At 33.4% G+C, this 14,292-nt stretch overlaps 1 protein-coding gene across 8 annotated transcripts in view; it reads left to right on the top strand.

Moving 5' to 3' along the window:
• The window catches only part of ZUP1 (zinc finger containing ubiquitin peptidase 1), a 52,218-nt gene that overhangs the window by 7,508 nt on the left and 30,418 nt on the right, over window positions 1-14,292 (top strand). For 5 of the 8 annotated variants that reach the window (XR_010836265.1, XR_010836266.1, XM_067011702.1 and 2 more), the window contains exons 5-10: window positions 744-912; window positions 7,227-7,415; window positions 7,947-8,112; window positions 11,164-11,315; window positions 12,411-12,631; window positions 14,131-14,182. Coding sequence is in view for 6 of the 8 variants with exons in the window: in XM_067011702.1 (XP_066867803.1) it covers window positions 744-912; window positions 7,227-7,415; window positions 7,947-8,112; window positions 11,164-11,315; window positions 12,411-12,631; window positions 14,131-14,178 (945 nt within the window). In the remaining 2 variants the exon portion in view is untranslated. Of the gene's footprint in view, window positions 1-743; window positions 913-7,226; window positions 7,416-7,946; window positions 8,113-11,163; window positions 11,316-12,410; window positions 12,632-14,130; window positions 14,254-14,292 lie in introns of those variants that run through there. The other 3 variants (XM_059082961.2, XM_067011705.1, XM_067011703.1) reach the window with 1 other exon arrangement.

Genomic DNA, 14,292 nt, shown 5'->3' with positions numbered 1-14,292 from the left:
ACTTATTTGACCTCTGACTTTTTTTCCTCCAGTATCTTAGACATGGCTATTCTTCCTTTGGAATATCTAATTTAGGCTATTTTTCTCATTCATGATTCATTTATTTGCAAAATTATTTTCCCACCAGGATTCAGAGGAGAAAAGAAAGTTGGCTTTTCCTAAGTCTTCTTTGCCTTATATAATTTTGAAACATTTATCAATACAAAGCTTTCAGTGTTTAAGGGAGTTTATTATGTAAGTTTGCAGGTTACTTGTTCAGATCTCAGAAATGTTTTCCATAGGGGCTGTTTTAACATATTGTCAGGGTGCAAAAACATAGTTCATTCACTACATAGAATGAATACCTGAATCAACTATGGATTAAGTAGGCCTTTGTAGACTAGCCTAGGAACCAAATAACAAGTACTGACAGGTTGTCTTGAAAAAAATCAGCAGTATGGTCAGGACTCATCTGCCTTTCACAGTACCATTAGTATGAAGACAGGATTCTCTACTTTCCCTACTACAAGGAAAACAAGTCTCTTGCCATGATGGTTGTTTGTAGAGAAAGGCTATTATTAACTTAGGGATTTTTGTGTGTGTGATTTATTTTTCATAAAAATCTTTTAAGTTGACTTGTATAAAAGTCTATAAACCAGAATGTTTCACAATGTATTTCCAGATATAAAAAATAGTGGGAAGTTTCCATCCTCATTAATGTAAAGGGACATAAAAATTAAGTCATTTGTTTTTATGTTCAATAGAGACAATATGGTTTAAATAATTCTGGAGGGTACAAACAGCAGCAGCTACGAAATATGGAGATAGAAGTAAATAGGGGAAGAATGCATCCATCTGAATTTCATAGAAGAAAAGCTGATATGATGGAATCACTAGCTATTGGTATTGATGATGGAAAAACAAAAACTTCTGGTGAGTATTTAAACATCCAAATCATGGTTTTAATATTCCATACATCACTGAAGTAATAATCAGAATTATCTGAATTTTGCTTAATTTTCATAACCCATAGTTTATATAGTTTTAGGTGAGACTGTGTGTTCAAGTAATTTTTTGTTTGTTGTTTTAAAACTCCTGAACTTTTATTTTTACAGTAAATAATTCACATAAAAATAATTCATTTTTATATTGTGTCAGTTTATTTGACATTTGAAAACAAACCTTTTAGAAAAGTTTTTAAGTGCTTACTATGTTCTAGACAATTGCTGTCTAGTAGAATGTGAGCCACATAAATAATTTTAAATTTCCAGTAGTCACATTAGAAAAAATAAAAAGGACTAGGTGAAATTAATTTTAATATTTTTCCAGCATGTCCATAATATGTCAACATGTAATCGGTATTAAAAACTATTAATGGGATATTTTGCAATTCTTCAAAATCCATTGTGTATTTTACTTTGCAAGGCATCTCAGTTTGGACAATCCACACTTCAGGTGTTCAAATAGCCACCTGTAAATAATTTCTACCGTATTGTTCAGTACAGTTTTAGATAATAAGACCTTTATATATATTGTATCATGTAACTCTCAAAAGAAAAATCTTGTGTACTGTTAGATTTTTCTGGATGAGGTCATTGTGACTTAGGTTAAATTACTTTCCCAAGGTTAGGTTACATAGCTAATTACTGGCCCAGCTGGTATTCACAATCAGATCTGCCTTGTTCCAAAGAATGCCAATTTTCCTGATGTTTTTAACATTTTTTTTAACATATCTGCTAGTATAGTTTAAAAAAACAACAAATTATATGGAAACAGCTTTGTTCCCACCACCCAGTTTTTATGAAATTTAATGTTTTAAAGCTGTAAACCCTTTCATATGTATTTTAAACCCCTTGCATATCCCTCATTCATTCTGATTTCTGTCCTCCACAAAGGGAATCATTATCCTGAATTTGGTGTTTATCAGTCTCATATATGCTTTAATAATTTTATCTTATATGTTGGTTTCCATAATAATACATAATCTTTTATATTTTAAACTACATGTTAATTGGTATACAATATGTATGCTTTAATTGGATTTGCTTAAATATATTGATTCTTATAACTGTACTTCATTCATTTTTATTGCTGTATAGAATTTCCTTGTATTACTTAGGTTGTTTCCAGTGTTTTATTCCTACAAATTGTGAACAGGTTTCCCCCTCAAGAGTTTCTCTAACATCCAGACTGGAAATACTAGATTAAAGGGTATTTGCATAATTAACTTTGTTAAGGGTATTACGGAGTTGTTTTCTAAAATGGTTGTAATCTACATTAGCATCAGTGTGTTCTGACTTATACTTTGTATCGTGACACTTTTTAATTTTTGCCATTTAATAGGGCATGAGAGGAGGATACATCTCTTAATTGTATTTCTCGGATTACTCCTGAGTTAGTTTCTTCTGTAAATAACCTAGTCCCTTCCTTTTTCCCTTCTCTGTTGGGTTGTTTGGCCTTTTCTTATTGATTTTTGGAAGTCCATTAAGTATTCAGGATACTAATTCTTCATTGATTATATGAGGAGCAAGTATCTTCTTCAAATCTATAATTTGCCTTTAAATTTTGTACATGGTGTCTTCAATTAGACAGAACTTTAAATTGGAATATAATCTAATTTCTCAATCTTTCCCTTTATTTGTATTCTAAGTGTCTTGTTTAAGAAACTCCCCCATCTTTGAGATCATAAACATATCCCTTTATATTGTCTTTAAATATTTATACCCTTAAAATGGATAACCAACAAAGACCTACTGTATAGTACAGGGAACTCTGCTCCATATTATGTAACAACCTAAATGGGAAAAGAATTTGAAAAAGAATAGATACATGTATATGTATAACTGAATCACTTTGCTGTACACCTGAAATTATCACAACATTGTTAATCAGCTATATTCCAATATAAAATAAAAAGTTTTTTAAAAGTATATATTTTTTTAGAAAGATAGTTCCTTCACATAGATCATGGTATTTTTTTATGTCAACTGGAAGTGATTATAGCACATAAAAATCAACTCACTGTGATAAACCATAATATGAAAAAGAATATTATAGGTATAAGTGAGTCACTTTGCTGACTTTTCTGTACAGTAGAAATTAACACATTGTAAATCAACTATACTTCAATAAAATAAACTAAAATTTAAACAAACAAAACAAAAGAAAAATGTATGCCTGCTTTTCATATTCAGGAATTCCCCGATGGTCCAGTGGTTAGGACTCCGCACTTCCACTGCAGGGGGCACAAGTTTGATCCCTGGTTGGGGAACTAAGATCCTGCAAGTGGTGTTGCCAAAAATATACAATAAAATAAAGTAGCCATTACCAAAAAAAAAAATTATACCTTTTCATATTTTGACTTTTAATCAACTTGGAATTTATTTGTGCATATGTCTGTGTGAGAGGAGAGGGAAGGAGGGAAAAAGTTGAGTGAGAGAAAGAGAAGGTATGGATCTAATTTTTTCCCTTATTTATGGTGATACTTACAATACTAAGTTGTTATTGCTTGTTTATCTCAGTACCATTTAGCAAATCTGTACTGTCTCCATGTATTTGTAACACATATGTCATATTTTCATATATCCATAGGTCTGTTTCTGAAGGCTGTCTTTCTACTTCAAGGGTCTCCCTGCAGAAAGTTTCCATACAGGATAGGACTTCCCAGCAGATGTGTAATATGATGCATTAGGGTATATAGGAAGAAAATATTAGAACTTCTACTTGTCTTTAATTTATGGCATCCTTTAATTTCTGTTTATGCATATGTTTTAGAGTTACTGGAGAATATAGAAGTGTATGTATAACTTAAAATAAATATATCTGTACAAGATTGAAGAACACTGCCCTGTAGCATACTGTGTCCTTTTTATAAGCTACCTTGAAATTTAGAAGTAATCGATTTGGTGCTAAAGATTTTTTTTATCTCTTCACTCATTTCTCCCATCCCCCCACATCCTGCACCAGTCTGTTCCCTGTATCCATGAGCTTGTTTTTGTTGTGGTGGTGGTTGTTGTTTTGTTGTTGTGTTTTTAGATTCCACATGTAAGAGAGGTCATGCAGTATCTGTCTTTCCCTGTCTGACTTACTTCACTTAGCATAATGCCCTTAAGGTCCCTCCACTGTTGTAAATGGCAAGATTTCATTCTGTTCTGTGGCTAAATAATATTCCATTGTATGTATGTGTGTGTTATCTCTTCTCATTTTGTTTTTTTTGTTGTTGTTACATTAATTTTTTTTATTCTTTTTTTTTCTATTGGGGTATAGTTGATTTACAGTATTATATTAGCTTCAGGTATACAACATAGTGATTTCAATACTTTTTAGATTATACTCTATTTAAAGTTATTATAAAATATTGGCTATATTCCTTGTGCTATATAGTATATCCTTGTAGCTTATTTATTTTATACATAGTAGTTTGTACTTCTTAACCCCCTACCCCTATCTTGCCCCTTTTTCCTTCTCTCTCCCCACTGGTTAACCACTGATTTGTTCTCTATATATGTGAGTCTGTTTCTGTTTTATTATATTCATTTGTTTTATTTTTTAGATCCCTCATATAAGTGATAACTATATAGGAAGAAAATATTAGAACTTCTACTTGTCTTTAATTTATGGTCTTTCTCTGTCTGACTTATTTTACTAAGCATTATTACCTTCCAGGTCCATCCATGTTGTTACAGATGGTGAAATTTCATTCTCTTTTATGGCTGAGTAGCATTCCTTTGCATGTATGTATGTGTACCACAATTTCTTTATCCATTCATCCTTCAGTGGACACTTAGGGTCTATACTTGCCTATTATAAACCATTATGCAGTGAACATAGGGGTGCATATATCTTTTCAAGTTAGTGTTTTTGTTTTCTTCTGATAACACATTGGCTTGCTGTGTCATATGGTAGTGAAATTGCTGGATCATATGGTAGTTCTAGTTTTATTTTTTTGAGGAACCTCCATACTGTTTTCAATAATGGCTGCAACAGCTTTCAAAAGTATGCAAATATATACAGTCCTGTTGGACTGCTAGTATAAGGCCTGCTGACCAGGTGATATGGCAGTGTCCCCTGGGTGACAATCGCAAAAATTGCACACAAGTGTATGGGCTCTTTTCTGGAAGTTACTGGTTAGCTGGAGTAAGGCAGAGGGAGAATGCCAAGGTGGCATCCACAGCCTTCGTTCCTTGAGAGCAGCTCCCTAGTCCACTAGATAAGTGCCAATCCTGAAGCTTTCCCCCCAGGCTGAAGCTCTAAGACAAAGAAAGAGGCTGCCTTCAGAGAAAGACTTGGGGATATGCCTCAGTTTTTTGTCTGTGCAGCGCCCTGGAGGTGGCGGCCTTCTAAGAATCGTCTTCCTGATTGCCATAGTCCTGTGAGACCCAGGAATGCAAGCCCTCCTGGCCACCAGAATCAAACTGTCAGGGTGGCAGCTGTGAAAGCTGGGGTACCAGGCGTAAAAACCAGGACACCAGCCATGTGTAAGGCTCCCCTTCAGGAGACACTGGCTCTCTGAAAACTTCCCTAACCTTGGGAAGGAGAAAGAAATCCAGATCCAGGAAATCCAGACTTCCAAGCAAAATTTTTATTTTTTGTTAATTATGCAGATGTTAATTGAAGCTGCTCTCAGTTGAAGAGTCTCATTATTTTAACATTCTGTATTCTATATAGAATAGAATATAATTTAACAGAAGGTAGATTCATTTTGGAAAATATCTAAAAACATTTAGGTGCTAAGAAATAAAAAACTTTAATTATGAGGAAATTTTCCTTTAAAAGCAAGTGATATGATGTGGTTACTAGGACAGTATTACCTACACAATGAGGCACCATTGAGTTAGTAATAACTATGCCAAAGTATATTAGAATGTACATTACTTTTTTTTTCCATTTTTCTATTATTCCACCTCACTCTTAAATGTCTCTGAAATCTTGATCTCTTTATCAAAGTCTATGATACTGAATCTCACATTAATTTCTCTGAATTCCTAGAGTACCCATTCCATGCTACAACATTTAGTACTCAGTTACATAGCATTTTAATTGTTCTTTTTCTTGACCGTGAGTCTAATCTTTTTAAGTTTCCTGGGAATGGTTATAATGGTCTATATTTCTCTCCTTCATAGTATAAGCACAGCTACAACTCTTGGTTCCTTTAATTGTTTTGATTTATTGACTCTGCCTTCTTAAAGACAAAAACCCATTTTCCTATAGGATAATCTTCATTCAAGTAAAGCATTTAGTGATTGCCTTTTTGGTGCGATGTTCTATGTGAGAAAGTATGGGCTATCCAAATAAGATTTTCCTGCCAATAAGCTTCCCAGAGTCTGTAAAGTATACACAAAGAACTATAGTATTCTGCCATGAAATATGACCAGTACCTAGGAGGCACAAGTAAAATGTAGTGATTGTTCAGAAAAAGAGGACCTTTTTGTTTGGGGTTATGGAATCAGGAAGTGTTTACAAAGACTGTAGCATTTGCTTCTGAAGGTATCCGTACGATTTTTAAATATAGGGAGAGTTACTAGAAGGAGGAAAGGGATAGAATCAGATGTACCCTGTCCTGTCCTAACACCTTGTTATTCATGCTATAGCACTTATTATAATCTGGGTCCAGGAGACTTTAAGGAATATTGTCATAATATTTTGTATCCTCAAAGCTTAGCATAGTGCTAAGTATATTAAAAGTGCTTAGTAAATATTGTAATTGAATGAAAACTCCATGGTCAAAATCATGTTTAATGTGTTCATTTAGGCCACAGCCAAAATTGTGGCAAGAAGAGTGGTTTGAAATAAAGGTAAGTTAGAGGATAGCTTGCTGTGGGCTTAATATACCATGGATTAAAACTATTCCATGGGTAATAGGAAGCTATTGAAGTTTTTAAATTGAGAGCAAATTGACTAGGACTGAGCTTCAGAAAGAATGATATCCAGCAGAATGTATAATAAAATGGGGGGTCAAGAACATTCATTCAGCAGTGTGCTTTTATGTGCTGGCCCTGGAGATGCAGAAGTGAAGGAAGCAAACAGTTTCAATTCAGCATAATAAGTAATATGCTAGTATTAGGAAACTTGCATAGTAGTAAATAAGCAGGACAATAACCAAGATTATATCAGTAAAAAGATAAAGAAGATAGAATTGACAGGATTTAGATGTGGCCCTTGAGAAAGAGATTGATATTGCAAATATATGAGACAGCCATAGAAAGATGATATCCCTCTAAACTTTCTAAATCTCTTTTTCACTTTAGGAATTATGGAAGCACTTTATAGGTATTATCAGAGTGCTGCCACAGATGTGAGGCGTGTGTGGCTTTCTACAGTAGTGGATCACTTTCATTCATCTTTTGGTGACAAAGGTTGGGGTTGTGGTTACAGAAATTTCCAAATGCTGCTTTCATCATTATTGCAAAATGATGCTTATGATGATTGCTTGAAAGGTACGTGAAATACGATACCCTGAACTTATCATCTGATAAAGTACATTTGATGTGGGATGAATTAATATATAGTAGGCACAATTAATAGCTTTAATAAAGATGTATTTTGGTGCATATTTACATTAAAAACCTGAATTCTGGTTGAAGGAAGAGAAAATGATACAGTAGAAGATGTCAGAAATAATGGCTTGGGGCTTCCCTGGTGGCGCAGTGGTTGAGAATCCGCCTGCCGATGCAGGGGATACGGGTTCGTGCCCTGGTCCGGGAAGATCCCACATGCCGCGGAGTGGATGGGCCCGTGAGCCATGACCGCTGAGCCCGTGAGCCATGACCGCTGAGCCTGCGCATCCGAAGCCTGTGCTCTGCAACGGGAGAGGCCACAACAGTGAGAGGCCCGCATACCACAAAAAAAAAAAAGAAATAGTGGCTTAAAAACTGTAGGTTCCTGTAGAATGTATGGTGTACTGCTAAATGATATTATTCAGTACTTTACTAACTGTCATATTACATATTTGCTTTGTATAATTTTAGGTATGTCAGTTCCTTGTATTCCAAAAATTCAGTCTATGATTGAAGATGCGTGGAAGGAAGGTTTTGATCCCCAAGGTGCCTCTCAACTTAATAACAGGTTACAGGGAACAAAGGCCTGGATTGGAGCATGTGAAGTATATACACTTCTGACCTCCCTAAGGATAAAGTATGTACCTAAAAAACCAAGTTAATGATATTGTCATATCTGGGAAATTTTTGTTATTGTGGGTTTTTTTTTATCAAAGGGATAGTTAAAAAATAAAATTTAAGTAGCATTAAAATGAAAGACTTACCAGTGAAAACCAGCAACTCATTCCCCATTTCATGCTCTTCTCTATTCTCAAGTCCCGTCTCTCAGAGGCAGCTGTCACTTCCACTGTTTTTAAATAATACGCTTTCATGGCTTTTTCTTGGTGCGTCACTTTTAGACATTGTCTATTGCATTCTCCTTATATCTCCCATCTGTTTCCCCTCAATTTTTGTACTATGGTTAAATCTCAGTTTTTATTAAGTTAAAGTCAGAGTTTACATCATGACTGTGTAAATATTATTCATTGCTGATTTTATATCTTTCCTGAAAAGCTTTTTAAAATTTTCTTTGAGTGAAGAATTGCCTTTCCTTTTCCGTTTTACAGTTTGGCTGCATCCTGGTCAAATTTTTCCAAAAACTCCACTTATCATGAAATCTGAGGCTCTCCTTATTCCTGGACACCTTTTTCTTGAAGCCGTCTTTCCTCTGCTCTAGTCTGGATTATTTGCCTTCTAGATCCCTTCCACAGCTCTAATCATGTTGCATTTCTTCACTGTTTTCTTGAATTGGATCCTGGATTTTTCCTGGATTCCATGCCTTTCTCTTTTTTGGATTACTCTCTTTTGCTTGAACACTTAATTTATTAGCCTTCTAAGAAAGGGTACCTAGTCTTATTACATAAGTGATAGTTTGTGTGGCTGTATTATTCTTAACTCAAAATCATTTTCAAATCAGATCAAGTTGTTACTCTGTTGATTTCTAGCAATCAGTATTACTAAAGAGAAGGTAAGCTGCCATTTGATTTTTGTTCCTTTGTGTATAACCTATTTATTTTCTCTGGAAGTTTTTTTGCATCTTTTCTTAGCCCCGATACTATGAAATTTCACCATTGGATGTGGGGCTTTGATTCATTGTGTTGGGCATTTGTTTTTCCTTTTGAATCTGGAATTGTAGGCTATAAGATCTCAGTATAGTGATTAAGAGCGTAGACTTTTTGAAGTAAGATTGCCTACAATTGATTCTAGCTTTCTGCCTACTAGATCTATGACTTAACTTGTTGTCCTAGTCCCACCATTGATAAAAGAACATGTAAATAGTTACTGCTTCATAGAGTTGTAGTGATAATTAACTGAGATAATAATGTCCTTAGGACTATGACTGGCATGTAGTAAGAGCTTAGAGGTTAACTGTTGTTTGATAATTATGATCCCTCCATTTTCTTTATCTTTCTTTCTGGAACTCCTGTTAGTTGGCCACTGAACTTCTTTGACTTTCTTTGATTTTGTTTTACTATCTAAATTTACTCAACGTTATCTCCCAACTACTCTATTGAAATTTTTATTTTAACAATCATGTTTTTAATTTTAAGGGGTAATTTCATAGCATCATATTCTTTTATGGTTGTAAAATTTTTTTCCAACATTCTCTTTTTTTCTATTCCTTGCATTTTTCTGTATCCTCCATGTTAAATTGTTTTCATGTCTATTTATTTTAGTCTTTTCCATTTGGAAGGCTTTCTTCTACCTTTAAAAAAATCCTTAGCTGTCTGTTCCTAAAGTGAAGAATGCGGCACTAAAGAGCTGATTGGCGGGCCTCGGCTTTCAAGAGGCATCGGAGATAGATGCTTATGATCATCTTTAATGGAAAGTTTGCCTTAAGCTTCATGACTCTGTATTTCCTTTTATGTTTGTTTCTAAGTAATTTAGCCAGTGTTTTACATCATTTTTATCATGTTAATTGATTCAGAAGTAAAAATATTTCTTAAATTTTAAATAGAAAAATGAATGTGTATAATAACTTTCTCAAATTATTAAACTGAAATGACTATTTTAATGCCCTCTAAATTTATTTTTTCTTTTTTTCCTTTTCCTTTTTGCCACTCTGTTCCCACCTTCAGATTATATACACTATCATGTTTTGAGCTTTTAAGCAATTTTTAAGGAAAGGAAAATTTTTTTTTAAGTACCTGATGTATCCAGCTGTTTTCCTGGCACCTGAAAAAGTTTAGTTTTTTGTAAAGCCTTTTTATTACTATACCCTGAATTTGCTTATTAGTTATTTAAATGTCTTTCTTTTGCTGTCTGAGAATTATAATCTGTAGGATACTATTCACATTCGAAATCTAAGCCTGCAGTCAACTGCTAACTCAAAAGCACTGTTCTTTTTGATAGTTTTTCCAGCAGTTCATTTCAACATTTAAAGCTCAGTAGTAATCAGTTGAAAGTTATCAGCATTAATCTTGGTGTATTTGGAAACTTTATGGCCAAGAGAGACAAAGATAGGATATCTGTGCTATATTTTAAAGTGAAAATAAAGCTTTTATTTGCTTTTACTTATATTCGACCTTTTTAAAAATAGTTGTTGAGAAGTGTAAACAGTGCTCCTGGTTAAAATAGTTTGGTTTATTCATGGTTGACTTCCTCTTGAGGAAACAATACCACCACGGTCTGTTGCCAAATAGGAGATAGATAGATGTATAGATGGGGGTGCATACAGGTTTTTTGTGATCTTTATAGGTATTCTTTTCTTGTCTATTATTGAAATTTGAGAGAACTGACAGGAAAAATATTTAGGATATTTTTGATAGCTTCAAATGGCTGTTGAGGAATTATAATTAGATGTCGGCTTCTAATTGATCATCAGGTTTAGAGACTTTGGAGTAAAAGTCCCTATGTCTCAGGTTATATGTAGACTTTTAAAAATCAAGTATGATCCTCATTTACTACTAATGGAAGTTTTGTATGTCAGAAAATTTTTGTAACTTTTATATCTGTCATCAACCTTAAAAGTTATTTAAATTATTTCCTCATAAAATAGCAGTTTTCAGATAAATAATAAAATTTTTATTTCTTCTTAAGAAAATGATGATGAAATAAAATTAATTCTAAATTAAGAATTTTTTGTATTTTATAACTCCATTGATGAAAAAATTTTTTTAATAATCCATTTTGTCAATTATTTTTATAGGTGTCGTATTGTTGACTTTCACAAGTCAACTGGCCCTTTGGGTACACACCCTCGCTTATTCGAATGGATATTGAGCTACTATTCTTCAGAGAGAGAAGGGAGTACAAAAGTACTGTGTACATCTAAACCTCCTATCTATCTTCAGCATCAAGGTTAGTATAACTTACAGATACTAAGTATAACTTATAAGACAATTTATTTTTATATGACAGGTAATTGGCTTTTGCTTTAGGATACGTTAAGATTCTGATAATGGGAGGAGAGGAGTATTGTGACATTACTCTGATTTTTAGAGCTATATTGTCATCATAATACATTCCAGTAATGGATGATATCCTTGGTATCTTCAGGGACACCTGGTTCACTCTCTCTTTATTGTTCATCCTTTACATTTTCCAAGGCTTTACCTCACTTCAGTGAGGCCTTCCCTGACCATCTTTTAAAAAATTTCATCTTGTTTTTCTACCCCCCTCCAACAATGGCATTTCCTATCCCTCTTCCCTGCTTTATTTTTCTTTATCTAACATGATATATATAAACTTTACCTATTTACCTTGTTTATGGAGAATTACTTCCTATTAGAATGTAAGCTCCGTGAAGGCAGAAGTGTTTGTTTTGTTTGCTTTTGTATCACTAACTGCATGGAATAGTGCCTGACATGTGGATATTTCATAAAATTTGTCGAATGGATGATTTGGATTGACAGGAGGAAGGAGAAGTAAATACTAGGAATTTCATTGTTTAGGATACAAGCTAGAAAGTTTAAGCCCTTCCCATTGAAGTTCTAGTATATATAAATTGACGTTTGTTTACCTTTTGGAACCATTAGAGTTTTTGTTCTTCAGTAGGTAAATTTCAATTCCATTCATCTGAGATAATTTGAATAAGAAGGACTATGGGATTAGGAAAGAAAAACTAAAATATATGGCATAGTGAAAGTAGAATTTTTTGCCATGAAGCCTTTAGAAAACTAAAATTGAACAAAGAAAACTGAAAGTGTCTTAGAACTGAAAGAACTCAGATAACCTATATGTCAGAGGGACTGACTGTATTTATATTATAAACACACATGTGCACACACACTATATATAGAAAGTGTATATAGTGTGTCTATGTGTGTGTGTGTGTGTATATAGAGTAACTTATATCTGTATATAGCTGTACATATAGGTAGATACCACACACGCACACACACACACACACACACATATATATATACACACACCTCTTACTTGATTTTTTGATAGGTCATAGTCAAACAGTTGTTGGAATTGAAGAGAGAAAAAACCGAACATTATGTTTACTAGTATTTGATCCTGGATGTGCTTCCCGAGAAATGCAGAAACTCTTAAAACAAGACATGGAAGCTAGCAGTGTCAAGCAACTTCGGAAATTTGTGGGGAATTTAAAACATAAGCAGTACCAGATAGTGGCAGTAGAGGGTGTTCTTTCTTCAGAGGAGAAAATTGTAAGTATCTCAATATTTATTATGTGACGCTTGGACAGGTTGAACTTCAGAGGAGAAAATTTTTAGCTAACTCCTAACACCTCATTCTGTAACATTAGGTTGGCAAAGATATTTCGTATGTCATTTAATTTCTGGAATGGACATCTTTAAATTTCAAATGGTACCTAATTTTGTCAAATATTTTACTTGGAGCTTCAAAAAATATTTAATTTTATAATACATAATTTAATTTTTAATGTCAGGGGAGTAATGAAAAATGGCAACATATATGGTAAGAAAAAACTAACTTAATCCAAGGAGTTCTAACTCATATTAGTCTCATAATTACTGTTTATTAAATGTGATTCTAGTGATTCCTGAGGCTCTGTGTTAGGCACTTGGATATGTTGGATGAACTATTGGAGATATATATATATCACACTGTTGAGAGAGTGAAGTACTCTAATGGGCACATACACTTACTTATTGGATGTATACAATTCCAGAAATTAACTTCAGTACAGTTACCTCTTTATCCCTTGCATTTAAGTGATGAGTAGTACATTATAGAAGAATTCCTAGGAATTGGAAACCCTCCAGTTGTGTAAACTGAAGCTATGTGGTAGCATATCAAGTCTAGAAAATGCACAGTTCTCGAATCTTAAAGAAAAAAAAAAATGTCACTATTAGAGTACTTCACATTTGTTTCCCTCTAAAGAGAGAAGAGATAGAGCAGTAGAAAGGAGCATTTATGAAGAATAATAGGATCATGAGGGGAAGGACTAAAATTGTTAGAAATGAGAGATAGAGCTAGAGTAATCTTTTCAGCATCACAACTTGGGATATAAAGGCAAGGACTGTTTAAGAGGTTCTTCAGTTTAATAATGATGCATTAGAGGTTTCTTTGCAGTGACTTAAATACCAAAATTGCATTCATTTTTTTCACCCTATCATTAATTTGGCTGAATAAAGTTAGAGGTTAATTTTAACTGTTATAAAATACCAAGATGCTTGTTTACCAATATACAGATAACTTTTGACATCATAGGTGGGGTTAAGATGTTATGGAAAAGCCCAAGTGAACTTTTTGGCCGACCCAGTATCATGGAGTCTAGCTACACATTTTATTTAGCTGTTATCTTTCTGGTCTTGGAAAGTGAGACCTTGGTGGTGTTTCTCTGCTTTTGTAGCCCCATCTCTATCTCTCCTTCTCTCTGTTTTTACCTCTCTCCAACTTTGAGCCAGAATTTTTACTTTTGATTCATTATTCCATAAAAAAGGTGATATTTTCTTTTTAATTCTTTGTGTTTTATCTTTATCTGGAATTTTCTTTAATTTTTTAATGGCTTGGCTTTAAAAATGTTTTTCCTAATTTCCTAAATTTGAAGTTGTAATATTCCTTAAGGAATTTTCATTATCTTGAAAAAAATTCCAGATTTTTTTGTATTATATAATTAATACATATTTTAATTAATTGACTTCTCCCTTACTATTAATATTTTTTAAAATTTCTTTTCAAGGCCAGGAGACAAGCTTCTCAAGTCTTTACAGCCGAGAAGATCCCTTGAAGAAGTAAGCATTTCAGTGATTGTGGAATTTTATTTATTTTCCAAATTCAAATATTAAACTTTTAATACAACATATGAATTCTCTGAATACTCCATTTATAATTTAATTTCTAA

Source organism: Kogia breviceps, chromosome 13 (genome assembly GCF_026419965.1).
Source record: "Kogia breviceps isolate mKogBre1 chromosome 13, mKogBre1 haplotype 1, whole genome shotgun sequence".
In the NCBI taxonomy this organism is placed as follows: domain Eukaryota; kingdom Metazoa; phylum Chordata; class Mammalia; order Artiodactyla; family Physeteridae; genus Kogia; species Kogia breviceps.
Note: the sequence above shows the minus strand (reverse complement) of the source record. Positions and strands in the feature narration are given on the sequence as shown.